General features: G+C 53.5%; 1 protein-coding gene across 19 annotated transcripts in view; it reads left to right on the top strand.

Annotated features, from left to right (window-relative positions):
* Positions 1-17,406, top strand: part of PLEKHA6 (pleckstrin homology domain containing A6) — a 142,904-nt gene that overhangs the window by 89,286 nt on the left and 36,212 nt on the right. For 18 of the 19 annotated variants that reach the window (XM_023247806.2, XM_023247811.2, XM_023247803.2 and 15 more), the window contains 4 exons: positions 9,225-9,305; positions 9,987-10,101; positions 15,144-15,248; positions 15,906-15,978. In XM_023247806.2, coding sequence (XP_023103574.1) covers positions 9,225-9,305; positions 9,987-10,101; positions 15,144-15,248; positions 15,906-15,978 — 374 coding nt within the window. Of the gene's footprint in view, positions 1-6,727; positions 7,078-9,224; positions 9,306-9,986; positions 10,102-15,143; positions 15,249-15,905; positions 15,979-17,406 lie in introns of those variants that run through there. The other variant, XM_019822052.3, reaches the window with a different exon arrangement.

Genomic DNA, 17,406 nt, shown 5'->3' with positions numbered 1-17,406 from the left:
GCCCCGGAGCATATGGAACCTGCCTTCACATCCCCCAGCGAGAGGGACCGGAAGCTGAGCCCTCCCGCCTCTCTCACTCACAGTTCCATCTCCCAAAGTGCAATGGCACACGTCCACTCCTCCCACTGCCTCTGCAACCACGGCCATCACCCATTCCGTTCCTACTGTGTGTGAGGTGCTGGCCAACAGCAACCGAGAAGGCCCAGGCGGTAAGCGGTTTGCATGCGGCCGCCCTTCCGCATCTCCGCACCTAGGCAGGTGTTGTCGGACTAACATTCGTGGGTACCCCCTCGCCCCCGCTCCATGTCACACACAGTCCCCAGACCTATGGCCCACGGGCTTACAAGTAAGAGGGTTTGTGTCTTTCATCCCTGTGTTCTTGCAGCCAGCCCGGTGGAGCAGGTGTCTCCCTCTGAATCATGAAGCTCTGTCCCTCTTCTTTCCTGGAGACAAAAAAGGCTCAGATTGGACAAAGAGCAGGAACTTTGTCTTCTCTCTCCAGTCACTAGGGTTGGGACAACGGACCTCAGCTTCCCTGCCTCTGGTATGGGCCTTGCCGTCCTCCAAATGCAAAGCCCAGACCACATGAGCTTAATTTATCCCCTTTGTCCTGAACCCCTTCATCTGTGTTGTGTACTGAACAAGGCCTACTTATTACCATTGGTTCATTTTTTTAATTATTATTCTTTTTTAATTTTATTTTTTTTAATTTACATCCAAATTAGTTAGCATATCGTGCGACAATGATTTCAGGAGTAGATTCCTTAGTGCCCCTTCCCCACTTAGCCCATCCCCCCTCCCACACCCCCTCCAGTAACCGTCTGCTCCATATTTAAGAGTCTCTTCTGTTTTGTCCCCCTCCTTGTTTTTATATCGTTTTTGTTTCCCTTCCCTTATGTTCATCTGTTTTGTCTCTTAAAGTCCTCATATGAGTGGAGTCATATGATGTTTGTCTTTCTCTGACTGACCACTTTCACTTAGCATAATACCCTCCAGTTCCATCCGCGTAGTTGCAAACGGCAAGATTTCATTCTTTTTGATTGCTGCGTAATACTCCATTGTATATATATACCACATCGTCTTTATCCATTCATCCATCGATGGACATTTGGGCTCTTTCCATACTTTGGCTGTTGTCGATAGTGCTGCTATCAACATGGGGGTGCATGTGTCCCTTCGAAACAGCACGCCCGTATCCCTTGGATAAATGCCTAGTAGTGCAATTGCCGGGTCGTAGGGTAGTTCTCTTTTTAGTTTTTTGAGGAACCTCCATACTGTTTTCCAGAGTGGCTGCACCATTGGCTCATTGTTGACACAAGGAAGCTGAGGCACAGGACAGCTTGACCCTCCCCGGTTGCTGGACTGATAACTGAGAAGGCATTTGTAGCCTTGGAGGGTGTGGAAGGAGGGACGTTAGTCTGGTTGCATTGTTCTCTGAACACTTACTCTGTCGAATGCTTTCCCTTGGGGTGAGGTGGGGTGGGACTGTTGTCTGGGACACCAGAACCAAATCTGCTGAGCTAGGAATGAAGAGAGCTGGTTCCAGCGACCTTCTGGAGGCTCGGAAGCAGACAGCTGGGCCGCCTCAGCTTCTGAAAGGTTGGGGTTTGGGGATTTAGCTCAGAGCCGGGGGGGGGGGGGGGAGACAGTAATTAATTAGTATCCTGCCCCTTTATCTCGTGGGACTCTTGCTGACTGTCAGGAGAAGGCGGCTTGGAGGCTGAGGGAGGAGACTGGGGCCTTCCCCCTGCTCCCATCAGGCTTCACCACTCAGGACAGGCTGTGAGGAGGGAAGGTGGAGCCAGAATGACAGTCCTTCCTAAATGTCCTTTCCCTTCAGCAGGGAACAAAACCAAAGCGTGAGGGCAAGGAAGGTGAGGAGCCCCAGGGAGCTGCGTTGCCCCAGTTCTCCCAAGTTGGGTCAGGCGTGGGGTGGAAAAGCGGGAAAGGCCCCTCTCGTATTGCGTCCTGCACATCACAACTTCTGGGCCCAGAATGCCGATCTTGACGCTTGCAAGGGCCATTGGTGTTCTGACAGTTAAGGAATGGCGACTTCAGGAGTGACGTTCAGTAATTCGTCAACCAGAAAGGGCAGGGGCCTGGAGTCCTGTGCCCCCCACCCCTCCCCCGTGGTGTCTTTGGATCTCTGGGGGCGGGGCAGGCACCGGTGGAGAGGTGAGGAGGGGGCGCTCAAGAGGCTTGGTAGAGCTGCTGTTTACTGACCAATAAGGGAGAAGTTCAACGTTTTCATAACATAGCATGGCTGTGCTGAATATCCACCCCGGTTATCTTCATTTTTCAGAAGATGAATGGAATCACATAAAGTAAAATCGTCATCGTCGTCGCCGTCGTCATCAGTTTGAAGCTAAGATAATCCAAGCTGGGGCACAAGATCAGAATGAACACTCCCCGCAAACTTCCCCTCTCTGAGATATCCGCCGCTCCCCGCCGCACACACGCTCACGCGCGCGTGCACGCTACAAACAGTGACCGGGACTAAAGAGCCCGCGAGAGCGCAACCCTTACCCTGCCGTCTGGGGCTTCTTTCCAGCCCAGGGCAGGGGCTCGGAGATAGTACGGGGAGACCCCAAGGAAGGACACGGTGGGGAAGGGAGGCAACCTGACTCTGGCCCCCTGATTTGTGATTTCCCCTCCGTTGGCTACTAAGCCAGCTCATCTGCTTTCTATCTGAGGTAGGGGCCGAGCCCCGGGTGAACATCCCCCAGCATTCCACAACCGGTCATAGTAAGGGAAATGCGTTTTGGCCCTTTGGGGTGGGAATGGGGGCTGTGAGGATAGGCAGAGTTGCGCAGGAAAGGGGGCGGCCCGAGTCTTACCTTTCAGCCGCTCAGCCCAGTGGCCTAGCATTTCAGGACGTTCCAAGCTTGCTTGGCAGAGGACGCCCTATTCCTGCCCTTTTGGAAATGACTGTGGCCTGGGAGGAAGGATGGTGCAAGGGCAGAGAGGAGAGAACAAGTACCGTGTGAGGCTGGCAGCTGGGTCCCCGGAGCCCGCAGAGCTGGTATTTTGCTCTGCAGGCAGCAAGCACGTGGAGAAGAGACAGTGCCGAGCCGAGGTGCTCCTTGCCACCTGCAGATCCCCAGGGGGGCCACCGGGGCCTGACCTCCTTTGGCTTCTTTGTGTGGCAGCAAGAGGCCGGAGGACAGAGGGACTTTGGTGGGGAGAAGTTGGCTAGGGCAGCGTATTTTTCCCGAGGAACGATCAGGAGAGCTTCGATGGTCAGGCACACCAGCACTGTTGGGACTGTAAGCCGAGCTGGTTTGAATTGGGACAGAATGCCGGAGCAGATAAAGCTGCTCAAAACTAATGGCGAGACATGGTGGGGAGGGAGGTGGGGAGCTGCAGCCAAACCTCTCCCTACCTTCCTCCCTCCCCCCGCCCTCCGGCAGCAGCCGTCCCAGGAGTGTGGATGGCCTCGCTTGGAATTTGCTAGCTGGGGAAAAGAAGGAAGTGGGAGGGATGGGCCACAGGCAGCACCCCCCGCCTCCCCCCCCCCCCCCCCCCCCCCCCCCCCCCCCGCTCACCCCATGTCCTCTCTCCATATAATGAGCTGTGATGCCAGAAGCCAAAGTGCTCTCTGGATGGGGAAGCCTAGCCAGGGCTAATTCTCTGTCAGCAGATTCTCGGGAGCTATGGAAATGAGGCAGCTTGGTGTAGGGCAGATAACCAGGAGGGGCCCAGAGGGTGGAAGGCGTTGAGTGTATTTTTCTAGTTGTTCAATATTTATCACGGTGGGAGCTCTGGGCGTCCAACCTGTGTGTGTGTGTATGTGTGTGTGTGTGTGTGTGTGTGTGTGTGTGTGTGCGCGCGCACATGTGCAACCATGCATGCCTACAAAGGGTCGCGGAGACTGGGGTTGAATTTGCTGCCTTTGACCGTGTAGTGCCAGTAGCCCTCTAGACAGATGCCGATGCTTGGGGAGGATGTTTGGAGACAGATCAGTACTGGGTTATCTTTGTAGTGAGGCTGTCACCAGGACCTGGAGACTGAGGGCGCCTCAGGAAGTAGGAAAGCCCTAACTAGGAAGGAGAGGCGGATGCCCGGCCTCTGCTTGTTGTAATTTACTGGTATTGGCACTTCTGGAACGCCAGCCCCCGCCCCACGCACGTAGCCTTCTTAAACCTGAATGGTATGTTTTTCCCTTTCTAGCTCCGGCACCTGGCATGTTTCTTGATTTGTTTTTAAGCAAATTAATCATCGCCATTATCTCTTATGCATAAAACATTTCACAGTTTGCAAGTTCCAGCTATTATTTCATAGAATTAGAAGGTACCTCATTTGCACACGAGGAAACGAATAACCAGAGAAGTCAGGTCACATTGCTGATTCCCGTTGGATCTTGGACTGTAAGCCTGGTGTTGCCCAATTCTCTTTTCACTGGTGGCACTGCCATTGGGGCCACGTTTGTAGGCACAGTGGATAAGGTGGCCACCCAGTGGGAGATCCAGGAGTTTAGGGATGTTCCTGCCTCCATCACAAAATCTGCTTGACGGCTTGAGATTCTTCCCCTTTTTTTGGGGGGGGGGGGTGGGAATCAGGAGGTCCATTGGGAGATGTGCTCATAACTATTTGTTCTTGAGAAATGGAGGCCTTTGACATCCCCCCCCCACCAAAAAAAAAAAAAAAAAGGAAAGAAGAGAGAAAAAACGAATCACCTATCCTTGTTTCCCTTTTAAAATATCCTGCACCTGGTAAGTTCTTCTTGACGTCTACCCTAAAATGACAACCTGTCATTCTGTGCAGTTTAGTGGTGAAGGAAAAGAACCCCAGCTAGGCATTCTGTGTGCCTGAACCCTGAGGATTTCAGAGCCCTCGACCAGCAGGGAAAGCCCCTGAGCCTACATTCCTACTCCCTTGTGCTAGCTTCACTGGGCATGGGAGAAGTAATTTAGCTTACAACTTAAGCAAAGCCTGTGGGAGGTTCCTGAGCTCAGCTTGAAGAGAAAGGGGATATTTTTTGCCTCCTAGAGGAAGAAAACTCATTTTCCCAATGCACCTCCACTCCCTCCTCCTGTACAGATGAGCTTAATTTTCTTCCCCTCCTAATGAAGACGGATCAAAGCCAAGCTATATATTCGAGGGGGAGCCAGGCAGGGGAGCTGAGTGAAGGGGCGAGGGGGCAGAGACAGAGCTTCTCTCATGGAGAGGAAGTAATTAACTTTAAGAGAGAGCAAAGGTAGGGAGGCCCTTGGTAATAGAATGTCAAACTCCAAATGCAGGTGGCTAAAAATTAAGTTGGAGCACGGAGGGTTTCTTTTGTTCGTTCATTCATTCACTTGTTGGTTCAACAAATATTTATTAGGCACCTACTGTGCACAGGCAGAGACCTCAAGCTGGCACCAGAGGAGGGCCCAGATTCCCGCAACCATAGCAGGGCTCAAATAATTAGGCTGGGCCAGAGAGAGGTGGGACCTGGCAACCGAAGGCTCTTGTCACCATTTGCAAAAGTACCGCGAAATGGTTGAATATATTGACCGTTTGGATTTAGGATTAGTTGCCTCAATATCAGTAGCTGTTGACGCCAGCTCTAGCCAGCCGGCTTGTCTTGTCACAGTTCAATAATGATGTTGTCTGCTGGCTTTTGCATGCACTGATTGCACGGTTCTCTGAGTTGTGACCTCGATCCAAAAAATTAGATCCGCCCTCCCCTTTCAGTGTCTGTTGTGACATCACAGAATTGCCATAACAACAGACTATGATGTCAACGGACTGCCTGGTGCTGCGATAAAGGACCACGCTGCTCAGAAGGGATTCTGTCATCCGAAGGCAGAAACGGAATAATGTGGAAAGCCAGAGGAACTGAAATTTGATATCAAGAAAGAGCAAGTTGGCAGTGTAAGCTGACAGCGGGTCTGGAGCCTCCCTTGTTGGAGCCCTTTGTGAACAGCCAGGGCACTTAATGAGATTGACTGCAGAGTGAGCTTGCCTGGAGGCAGGGGGTTGGAAGAGATGACCTTCAGAAGGCCCTTGCAGTCCCAGGACCCTCAGACACCGAGGGCATGAGGGAAAGGGGAGATCTGATCGTCTTCAGCCCCCGGAGAGTTCAGGGAACTTCAAGGCGATGCAAACCTCCTTTGCCCCTGAGCAGATCCGACAGTCGCCAGCTGGGATTTATCATATGGCATCTGGGAAGATTTTCAGAAGTAAACACACGGTGACCCCCTCTGAGCCCTGTTTGCTGCCCTCTTCCTCACAAGCTTTGGGAGGAAACTTTCCTTCCAGTGCACCAGAGCGAAGAAGCCAGGTCCTTGCCACCAGCTCTGGCTCCCCGTGCCCCTCAGCTGGACCCCAAGCGGAGGGCAAGCCAGGCGGGGCTGGGTCCTAAGAGAGCACATTTGAGGGGGGGGGGGGTGTTTGCTGCGCAGAAGCCCCCCTCGCTGTGCCCTGTCTGCGCCGAAGTCTGGGAAACTTAATCTCAGCTTCTAGGCAGTGGCAGCAGCCGAGCCTGGAGCGTCTTTTAACCCTCGTGCCCGCGGGATCAGAAGGGTCTCTGCGAAGCACGTGGATTTCAGCCCAAGGGCCTGCGTTCGGGGCTGGGGGTCGGGAGGCAGGAAAGACCGTCTTCCTGCAGGCCGCGCAGATGGGAGTGTGGCCCCAGACGGCTCCGCCCGCCCGGCCACTCTGTGTCCTTAGCTCAGGGAGGTCGGACTACCTGGAACTTGTACACCTGCTCGGCGCCCGCCCGCCTCTGTTTCAGCGTTTTCTCCTCGGGGACCTGGACCGGGAGGATATCATCCCTGCTCATTTATTCTGCCTCCAGCCCTCAGACGGCAGCATTCGGGCTGGATGCTAGGAAGCCACGGGCCCCCCCAGGGCACCCGGGCACCCCCTGCCACCACCCGGGGAGAGCCCCTCCCCCTCGCCCGGTGCCGGAGCCGGGGAGGAGGGGGAGCCAGCCGCGCCTGCCTCGCGCCCTGAGCTGGCCACTGGGACCCGGAGGACTTACTTCTCAGAGGGATGGTAGGAGCAGGGTGGCTGGCAGGTCCTCTGAGGCTGCCGAACAGGGGACAGAGCTGCCAAAAGGATGTTGAAGTTTCGGGCTGATCGGCGGGTCAGGTAGGGATTTCTTCAGTGGCCGTTGAGCCAAGTTCCGTGAGCGGGCTGATGGGGGGCTCGCTGGGTCGGGGGCTTCTGAGCGAGGGCCCTGCCAGACCTGACCTGGAGAAGGAAGAGGAGTTAGGTCAATGGCTGCTGCATTGCAGTGCTTGTGAAGGGGAAGCTATTTTGAAATTGGTAGCGCCGGGATGGAGAGAGGACGTCATTTGTAGGGGTTGCTGGGTAGCAGAGTCTGGGGCAGGGAGCAATTCGCTGTCCCTTGAGAGACCTGTGCCGGCTGACAGCAGACTGTGTGTGCTTCTGTGTGCGTGTGTGTGTGTGTGTGTGTGTGTGTATGTGTCTGTCTGTCTATACCAGTGTGTGTGGGGAAGGTTCTGGCAGTTAGCACAGGGAACACGTAGCGAGCGGGCTGGACGTGGGAGGTGGGGAGCAGGCGCTCTGTGCCACCGGGGAAAAGCAGAGATCTTGGCACCTCGAGGACCTTATTTTCACAAACTGCTCGCCTCCCGATGGGGGAGAGGCGGGGGGCAGGGGGGACTGGAACCGGTCACCCTTCCTTGCCACGACGCCCTGCAGTTGAGGAGAGCATCCCTGTTGGAGGGAGGAGGGAATAAAGTTTGAGACGTGGAGAGCAGGTGAGCAATATGCTGGAGTTGGAACCCAGTCCTGATGGACACTGGCCAGATTTAGGGTCCTGGCCGGCAAGCCCAAGCTGCAAAACCCTAGATTTCCACATAGACTGTGGCCACTGCTCACCGGGCTTCTCTGCACAGGGCTTTGGATTCTATCTGCACATGGCTGGTTTGGGAGCTGAAAAAAAAAACCCACCATTTGTTATTATCTCTAACTCCAGCAGACAGCCCAGGGGCTGAGATTCCTGGACTATCGAAGAGGGGTTTCTATAAGGTTACTTCTCACGTGGAAGGGAAGGGACCAAGCTAGGCTCATTTCCTCGGGGGGGGCGGCTGGGGTGCCACATGCCAGGCAGCCCTGGCTGGTCGCTGTCAGAGTGCTCAAGTGGCCTGGTGTCAGGACCCCCCCCCAAGCCCCAAGCTTGGCATGGCTTCAGCAGGCGCTGTCCAGGTGCCTGCTTCTTGGGGCGGACTGAGACTGTTCTGGGCTCTCACGGCATCTCTCACGAGGGATGAGTGAAGACCTTAAAACTCACCAGTCCCCCACTGGCTAGATGCTTGGATCCTACGATGTTCTTGCCAAGTGGTCCCCTGTTCACAGAAGCCATCTTCAATGGCTGCCATTGGTGGCTTAGACCCACAGCACCAGCCCCCCTCTAAGGTCTATCTGCTACCCTTTTCACAGACTGTCTGTCTCCCCCAGAAGCCACCAGGAAACTAGGCTGACATTCAGCCAGCCAGAGAGCCACAGCAGGACTTCCCCAAGGAGCCTCCACGGCCCTGCTCCCCATCTGCTTCTGCACAGACCCCGTTTCCTAGCAGCCTGTCCTCCCAGCACCCCCGCCCACCCCAGGCCCCAGCATCCCTCAATTAGATGTGACTGTGGAGCCGGCACTCACCTCGATGCCTGACGGTCCCTGGGGCCTCAGTACATCAAGTGGCCCCTTAGATGCAGGGACCCTGGACTGGAAGCGTGAGTGGGTCCCAGCCCGAGCTCAGGAATGGAGTTTCTGGATCTCTGGTTTCACGTAAAGCAAGAGATGCAACATAAAACAGGAGAGAAAGGAGTCCAAGGTCACAAGGGAATTCTTTCCGCAAATAATGAGTGAGCAGTTTTTATGTGGGGCACGGGCAGGAGCAGTTCCTGGGACAGAGCCTGCCACACACGAAACCTTGGCTGTTGGAGACTCCCGCCCCCCCCCCCACCACCACTCACTTACAAGCCCAGGGTCACCACTGAAGGGGTTAAGTGGGACGTATTTCCAGCCTCAGCGATCTGTGTAAGTAGTTAGCACTGACCAGTGAAAGGTGTCTCCCTACCCCCCACCTGACTGTAGCTGCTTTTTCTGCAGCCCAACCCCCCAGCCTGCCTCTCCTGGACCCCACAGACGACAGAGGGACCATCTCCCATGTGGCCATCGGGGCCCTGTCACTGCCTGGGGCCCACCCTTCCTTTAGCTTGTGTCTCTGCCTTCTCCGTCTTTCTCACAACCTCTCTCTTTCTTGCCTCCACAGCCACAATGAAAGACGGAACACATTTCTGCACCCAGTGACTGGCCAGGTCCCAGAAGAAAACAAAAAATTTAACTTGAAAACGTAGGTCTGCCCCCATTGGCTGCTTGACCTTTCCAGCCTTCCCCACCCCCGCCCCCACTGCCACTTTGCAGCTGGGAAGGGGAAAGAGGGGGTGTGGAGAGCAGAGGGAGTTAGGGTCTCTCACCTCAGTCCTGAGGAATGGAAGCTTCTAAGGGCCATCCAGCTTGTTGACCTCACCCACTTTTCCCAGTGTCTCCCAGATCTCAGGCTCGAGGAGTGAGATAGTTTTGAGGTGGGTGTATCACCCAGGGGCCTTTGAGGGACGTGCTGAGGGAAGGTGATATAACCCTGAGAGCCAAATGTGAATTCCCCTCGGCTTCCTCTGTGGATCTCAGCTCAGTGAATGGAAGGAAAAGAAAGATCGTTAAATGACTCTCATATCCACTGAGGCATTGTGTCTCTTCAGTTAGAAGGAAAAGGAGTTCCAGAGTCCTAAGGTCTAGGTTTTTAAAATAAGTTTACAGGAAAGAAAGAGGAAAATGCCCAACCAAGATTACTGGCATGTGGTCTCAGAAGAGCGGAAGGAGCAGCTGAGGTGACCTCTTGATAGCACTTAGGGGATGTGATTTTGTGCTGATGCTGGAACAGTGGGTGGCAGGGTAGGGAATACAGCTAGGGCCCTTCCATTCTTTCTGGGTTCTGACCAGTCCCTTTCTTCTGTTTTCATCAACCTGAAATCAGATCGGCCTTGGACATGTCCAATAAAGCAGGTGGAAAGCGCCCGGCTATCACCAACAGCGACACATCCAACCACAACATGGTGTCCGAGGTCCCCCCAGAGCGGCCCAGCGTCCGGGTAAGTCTAGCCCCCAAGGCAAGCTGTCAGGTAGGAATCCTAGGAAGTATGCTAGCCTGTCCAGCTGTTTCAACAGTCTCCAAAGAGCAAGTGAGGTGATGCAAGAGGGGTGGAGCACAGGAAGGGAAGAGGGGTCAGACCGGAACCTTAGAGAAGATCAATCTCTAGACTGGGGGTTCTCAACCTTGGCACTGTTAGCATTTGGAGCCAGATAGTTCTTTGTGGTTTGGGACTGTCTTGTCACTGTAGGATGTTAAGCAGCATCCCCAGCCTATACCCATTAGATGTCAGTGATACCTGCCCTATGACAACCAGCGTCTCCAGACATTGTTAAATGTTCCCTGGGGCACAAAACTGCCCCCTCCTCCACCTATTGAGAACCACTGATCTAGGGGGACGGCAAAAGAGGAATCATTCTCGGAGGAGATGCCAATTGAGAGCTCAGAAAGGAAGGAGAGCCTCAGGAGGAAGAAGTAATCCAGACAAGAATGTGGCACAGAGGTCCAGTAAGATAAGGGCTGAAAGCGTCCGTGGGGCGTACCACTGGAGAACCTGACAGGTGGTGGGATGGGGGCAGAAGGCGAGCAGGAGAGAGCCAAAGAGGAGATGGGAGGGCAGACAGACGATGAAGAGTAGAAACTAGTCTTCTAAGAAACTGGACAGTAAGGGGTAGTACAGTCATATAATAGAGTGCTCTCCAAAAATTAAATTGCACGAGAGCTATGTGTATTAACGAGGATAAATCTCGAAAATGTAATGTTGGGTAAGAAGCAAGTTGCAGAATATGAAAAACGTGCTATCGCTTACGTAAAACGGACATGAAAGTGATATGGCATATGTATAGGTATATTTGTAGTACAAGCATGTAACCACTGCCAAGCTGACTAGTTTTGGGTCAGCAGTTGCCTCTAGGAAGGAAGAAAGGTAATGAGGTTGAGGAGGGGCTCAAAGGGAGTTTCAGCTGTATTTGTCACGTTTTGTTAGAAACCAACAAAGTGGTGATTTATTCTCTACTTTTCTGAAGTGTTTGAAACATTAAAATGTACATATCTGTAAAGAAACTTCACTGTTAGGGGGAATGAAGGGTAGGGGACAGAAGCCAGAAGATATGCAAGATGGCAGGAGGTCTGCTTGGTCCGTCTTGTTTTGTTTTGAGATGTGCGAGCAGGAGGGGCATGGCCCAGTAGATGGGTTCAGGAGGAAGGGGACAGCCGTGAGTCTCATTTCTGTGGAGACAGGAGAAGTCAGATGCAGAGGTGCTGTTAGCCTGCATAGGGAAGGGGTACTCCTGAGCTACACGGGAAAGTCATGTGAAGCTAGGAGGTGGGGGTGTAGAAAGTTAAAGACGTTCCCATCTGACGTCCTCAACTTCTACAGGGAGGTAGGAGGTAGGGTTTTCTGCAGAGAGGGGGGTGGGTGGAGAGGCAATGAGGCTTGAGAATATGCCCAAGGTTTGGAGAACAGGAACAGAGGACAACGAAGGGAATATGAAATCTTGTGTGATAATGTCGAACGGTCACCTGAGGTCACAGACTTGACTCTGGCTGACTCCAGTCCACAGTTGTGTGTGGTTTTACTCCAGCACCACTCCCAGACTGGCTGTGAAAGCAGGGAAGGCAGACGGTTGGATTGGCCTAAGGTTGAGTGGTGCTGGGAAGCCGTGGCAGAAAGATAAGGGGGCGAGAGTATGGAGGGTTTGGCAGGAGAATGGCTGAAGTGGTGAACTATGGGAGTGGCTTCTAGGCCACAGAGAGGAGGTGAAGCTATGGCAGGTGAGAGCCTGAGAAGGAAGGGAAGGATTTGCGGATTTGCTTATTCTTAGGGGAGTAGGTGATTCAGGTGCCTAATCTCAGCCTTTATATGTGGATTTTTACTAGTAAAGTTTAGAAAACAATTTTATTCCCCAGATTGGGGTGTGCTTTATAATAAATCCCAATTTCTTCTTTCCTTTCTTCTGCAAGCATTTGCTAAATGTTTATTGTAGCCAGATACCTTGCCGGGCTCTGGTGACGAAGAGATGAATAAGATTCAACTTCCTCCCTACAAAGAGCTCAGAGTTTGGAGAAGGAGCTGGAAAGCCAACAGTTCCATTGCAGTGTGACATGCTTTAGACTACAGGAATGGACAGACAGGAGGGGCAGCTAACTGTCCCGGGGGATCCAGGAGGTTTTGTGGAGTAGGGGGGGTCTACACTGGGCTTAAAGGATGAGTTGGGATTTGTTAGGGAACAAGGGAGATCCTGATCCCCCTGTCTTCCATCAGTCATGAGCAAAAGCAGGGAGGATGGGAGAGAACCACCAGGAGTTTGGCCTGACCGCAAGGGACCTGTTGGGTAGAGGGGCAGAAGGCGGGTCATGGGCCCGGCGACTCTTACAGACCTGCCTTGTGAGCCATGCTAAGAAATTGAACAGTCTTCCAAGTGGTGAGAGGTAGTAAGAAACGTTAAGAGAGCGTCATGATTACCCTGTTTTAAAGAAGTAACCTGACTTGTTCCAGAAGGTGCATAGCAAGAAGAGATGACGACCCGACAGGAAAGAACAGATCCGAGAACCATTAGGAACATAGACTCACCCACCCGTAAATGTGGGATAAGGAGAGGAGGGAGGAGGGAACGGTGTGAGGCGGTTCAGAGTTCTAGTTTGGGCAAGTGGGTGGATTGTAGCACCATTCACCAAGTGAGAAATACAGAACAGGCTTGGTTAGGAAGACAACGGGCTTGGGTTTGCATTTACTTCACCCTGGCTGGACAACGTGTTACAAAATGGACCAGGGCTAGGAGAGAAGTCTTAGGTACAGATTAGGGAATCTTCAGCCCATTGCTGGTGGTCAAGGCAATGGGTATAGATGAGATACACAGACAGCGTGGAACAAGAAAAATGAGAACTTTAAAAGTTTGGTCAAGGCCCACCAGTTGAGTAACGGTGGAGATTGAGAAGGAGCGGCCACAGGTGGAGGAGCTCAGAAGAAAGAATACTGTCACAGAAACCAAGAGTCGCAGGAAGCAGAGAAAGTAAATGCTCTCCAGGGTCTTAGGATGATGGCCTAAGACTGAGCAGGCTTAATTCGGTGACATTGCAGCTGCCACTTCAGGAAAGAGGTGCAGGGGGGTTAGGAGTAAACGCGAGGAGAGGATGTCAGGACTCTTCCCAGGAGAATATTCCTGCAGGGAAAGGAGGGAAAGTGTTAACCTGACAGCAGGCAGTGGATGTAGAGTTGAGGGGGGATTCTGGTGTGTGTGACAGAGAGAGGTGAAGGGAAGAGAGACAGAGACAGACTGATGCCTTAAGATGGAGAGGACTGAGCCCATGTGCCCAGGAGAAGCAGCCAGTAGAGAAGGAAAAGTTGAAGACAGATTTGAGAGGAGATTATGAATGGAGCCAAGTCCCAGGAGATGGCGGGTCGAATGTGTTGTTAGCCTCGAAAAGGTCGAATGTGTTACACCTCTTTTGACATGGAAGAGGAAGAGGGGGTGAGTGGTGAGGACAGTAATTTTCTAGGTAAAAGGGTGTGAAATTGAGGAAGCGCATGTCTGATCGCCCGATTATCTGTGTGTTGGCGGGAGGGGAGCCAGGTCCACCGCGCGGGGAGGGCAGAGGGGGAGCTCGCGGGGCAGGGAGCGGGATGATGGCTCATGAGCCGAGCTGTGCTTGGGGACGGTGGTCTGTGGTGGCCTCACCTGTACTGCAGTGTGCTTCTCCTCTGCCAGAACCGTACTCTGGCAGTGAGTGCAGGGAGAGGATAATTTGATTGCTCGGGGATTTTGAGTTTTAGAGAGGGCCAAGCAATGACAACGGATGGGGTGTTTGGGAGGGTAGTTGACCTATTCCCATGTGGGGCCTGGCCTTCTTAAGTAATTTTTTTAATTTTTTTAAATGTTTGTTTATTTTTGAGAGAGAGAGAGCAAGCGAGGGAGGAGCAGAGAGAGAGAGGGAGACACAGAATCCGAAGCAGGCTCCAGGCTCTGAGCTGTCAGCACAGAGCCCGATGCGGGGCTCGAACCCACGAACCGCGAGATCATGACCTGAGCAGAAGTCAGATGCCTAACCAACTGAGCCACTCAGGCACCCCCGGGCTTCTTAGGGAAATAGATACAACCAAGAGGCAACTGACGGATCCAGAAGAAAAGGGGAGGACTGAGGAGCTGGAGATGCCAATGGAGTAGAAAAGCTGATGGTGTCGAGTAATGGGGTGAGCAAGCCCAAAGGACAGGAGGGCGTCAGGAAGTCGAAATCTCAGAATTGAAGATGTCAGTGGTGAAGGGGCCTGGGTGTGACCAGGTCAAAGGTGAGGCCATGGGAGTGAGTGCTGGGGTAGAAGCGAATGGTTTTGGAACTGAGGACCTCACGGTACTATCAGGTCAGGGCAGTGGGTGGGTCATCATCAGGGACAAGGTCACGGTGATGGCAAGACTTTGAACGAAGGAGATGATTGGTACCAGAATCCTAAGATTCTGAAGGAATGATCTAGAAGCTGACAGTGATGAAAAGGGCTAAACAATGGAAGACCAGGGGTGCTTCCAGAGTGATTATTGCCAGCATGCGGAAGGGTGACAGTGTCCATGTGGCAACAAGGAGCTAGGAGAACACTTGTGTATCCTCCCTGCTCTGTGCTACGTCGGCCATTCGAGAGGGAGCGGGACTCTGACAGGATGATGACATCGGGAATGTACTTGTATTTGGATAGGTGCCAGAAAGCTTTACAAAAGAGTTGGGGAGTCAGGACAGTAGAAGAAAGCCCGGGGGCGAAATGAAAAATCTTACCTTCTCTTCACAACAACAACCACAACAAAACCCACACCATTGTGAGATGGGTCGGACTGATTTTGAGCCCCATTTTAGAGATAAGAGAAAAGCACCGAAGAATTGGACAGCTGTGCCCTTGAGTGAGGACAGATCCAAGAGTCCCACCGGGTCCTCTTGGCGGGACGAGTCCCCCAGGCGTGGAGAGAGATACAGCTCCCACCGAGGGTAGCTTCCGTTGCAGATAGAGCAGAGAGGAGGAGAGGAAGAAAGTCAGGCCTGCTTCTCTCTCGGCCTCCCCAGGCAACCCGAACATCCCGCAAAGCCATCGCTTTTGGGAAGCGCTCACACTCCATGAAGCGGAATCTCAATGCACCTGTCACCAAGGCGGGCTGGCTCTTCAAGCAGGTGAGGCCTCCTCTGCCGGTCCCCCCACCATGACCGCCGCTCCGATTCCTCTGTATTTCTGAGTCCCTGCGTGTTTTGGTATGTGCTTCCGTATCCTATTTTTGGCATATCTCTGTGAATCTCCTAATTTCATAAAGACTCAGAGAAGTTGAGTATCTTCCCAAACTCACACAGAAAAATTAATGTCAAATATGGGAATCCAGCCAGGTCTCCCGATGGGCAGATGCAGTGACTTTGAAGTACGCTGGGTCACCAACCCCATGAGAGCACCGTCTGGCTCATTCTCAGCAGGTCCCTCTTGCTGCGCTAAGGGGACTGTCCTTAGTCTAGGGGTCCGCTAATTCTTCCCAGTTTGACCTTGCCACTCTGCCTGACTGCCCTCTGCCCACTTATCCTGGCTCATCTCTCACCCCTTTTATCTTCCCTGGGAGAGATGCTGAGGCCCAGAAAGACGGAACTGGAGGGTCACGGGCAATAGCCCAGGGTCCGTTTCCTGCATCCGAGGTCTTAAGGGGGTTGGCTGCCACTGGTTACTGGCAAAACCGTAACCAGAGGCAGGATGTCCTTATATAATTCGTGCCGCACACCTTCCCCTGCATCCCCCCTCCTGTGCCCAGCTCACGGTCCCCCCCCCGTCTGTCTCCACGTGTCCCACAGGCCAGCTCCGGGGTCAAGCAGTGGAACAAGCGCTGGTTCGTCCTGGTGGATCGCTGCCTCTTCTACTATAAAGGTGAGTTTCGCTTCCACTGGGGCTGGCAGGGGCCACAGGAAGGCAGGGCCCACTCTTGCTTGTTCTGCCAAATCATCAGGCTCTGCTTCGGGTGGACGTTGGTCAGTGGACCAACGGTGGCCGGGCGGTGGTGGGCGAGGGGGATATGCAAATATGCCCCGTAGCTGCCGGCACCTGTGGGTCCTGACGGTGGGGTGAAGACAGAGCCCGCTTGCTCACGCGCTCGATCACGTCACATTCGACAATATTTCCCGGGCACCCTCGAGGTTTCAGGCAGAGTTCTAGGTCCGGATGGAGGACACAGTGGGTGAACAGGAAAGTCATGTGACACGCGGTGAAGTCCTGGGGTGGGGGATGGGGTAGGAACGGGAAGGAGAAGAGGAAGGTCCCTACTCACTACTAGGTAAGGTGACCTACCGATCGGGGCTTGTGTGTGGAGCTTCCTCCCGTCGCCCTGGAGTGTCCGATCCAGTCTGTGGGGGCAGAAATCGCAGTGTTGTTCACCACTATAGCCACAGCACCTAAAACGGTGCATGGCACATTGTAGGTGCCCAGTGTTGAGTAAACGAACATCCCCCAGCTTCTGTCCTCTCCGTGCACCCCTACACTCACTCTCTAGCCTCTCAAAAACAGAAAGAGAGAGAGAGAGAGAGAGAGAGAGAGAGACCTAATAACTTTGGTGAGGCAGCCTCCAGGAAGTTATTTTTAAAATACGTACAGCAACGTTGTGTCAAGGAAGGCACCTTGGGAGCTAGTGAGGGCTGATGACAGCGACGGCCCCGTCACGCTGACGCGGGGCCACAAGAAGAGAAGGGCAAAGTGATTTTGCAGCAGGAGAGGCTGTTTCTTTTCCTCCATGCCCCGGGAATGGCAGAGCCCTGCCTCCTCTGGGCCTCCTGGGGGCAATTCAGTGAATCATTAACTTGCACAAACAAAGGTTGTACCCAGTGACCCTCCAGAATGCTGCTGTCCCTGTGCCCTGCGTTGCTGCCACCTGAACCCGAGGAGAGACATCAGGAAGGGGCTGCATATACAGGATCCAGTCACAGAGAAAACCCCTAGACGGGGGGAGAAGAATCCGCCAAGGCTTGGTCCCTGGCGCTGAGCCTCTGGGACCCAGGGCTGACTGGAGCCAGAGTATGAACGAATATGAAGGAAAGCCAGGCCCTCCGCAGACAAGAGACTCTGGGACTGGCGTGAGGGTAGAAACTTAAGATCTGTGAACTCAAGAGACACTGTGATGGGGGCCACCATCCACTGAGAGATGCGCCCAAGAGACCCCGTAAACACTGGCCTGGAGACTACCAGGCAGAAGGCCATCACCCCCAGAAGATGGCAGCCTCTGTTTCCCTGAAGAAGCCCTGGGTCCCCGGCCCTGGGTTCCTCGTGATCCTTTGGCTTAGCCCTTCCTCTGGGTACCATGCTGAG

This window comes from Felis catus, chromosome F1 (assembly GCF_018350175.1).
Source record: "Felis catus isolate Fca126 chromosome F1, F.catus_Fca126_mat1.0, whole genome shotgun sequence".
Taxonomy (NCBI): Eukaryota; Metazoa; Chordata; class Mammalia; order Carnivora; family Felidae; genus Felis; species Felis catus.
Note: the sequence above shows the minus strand (reverse complement) of the source record. Positions and strands in the feature narration are given on the sequence as shown.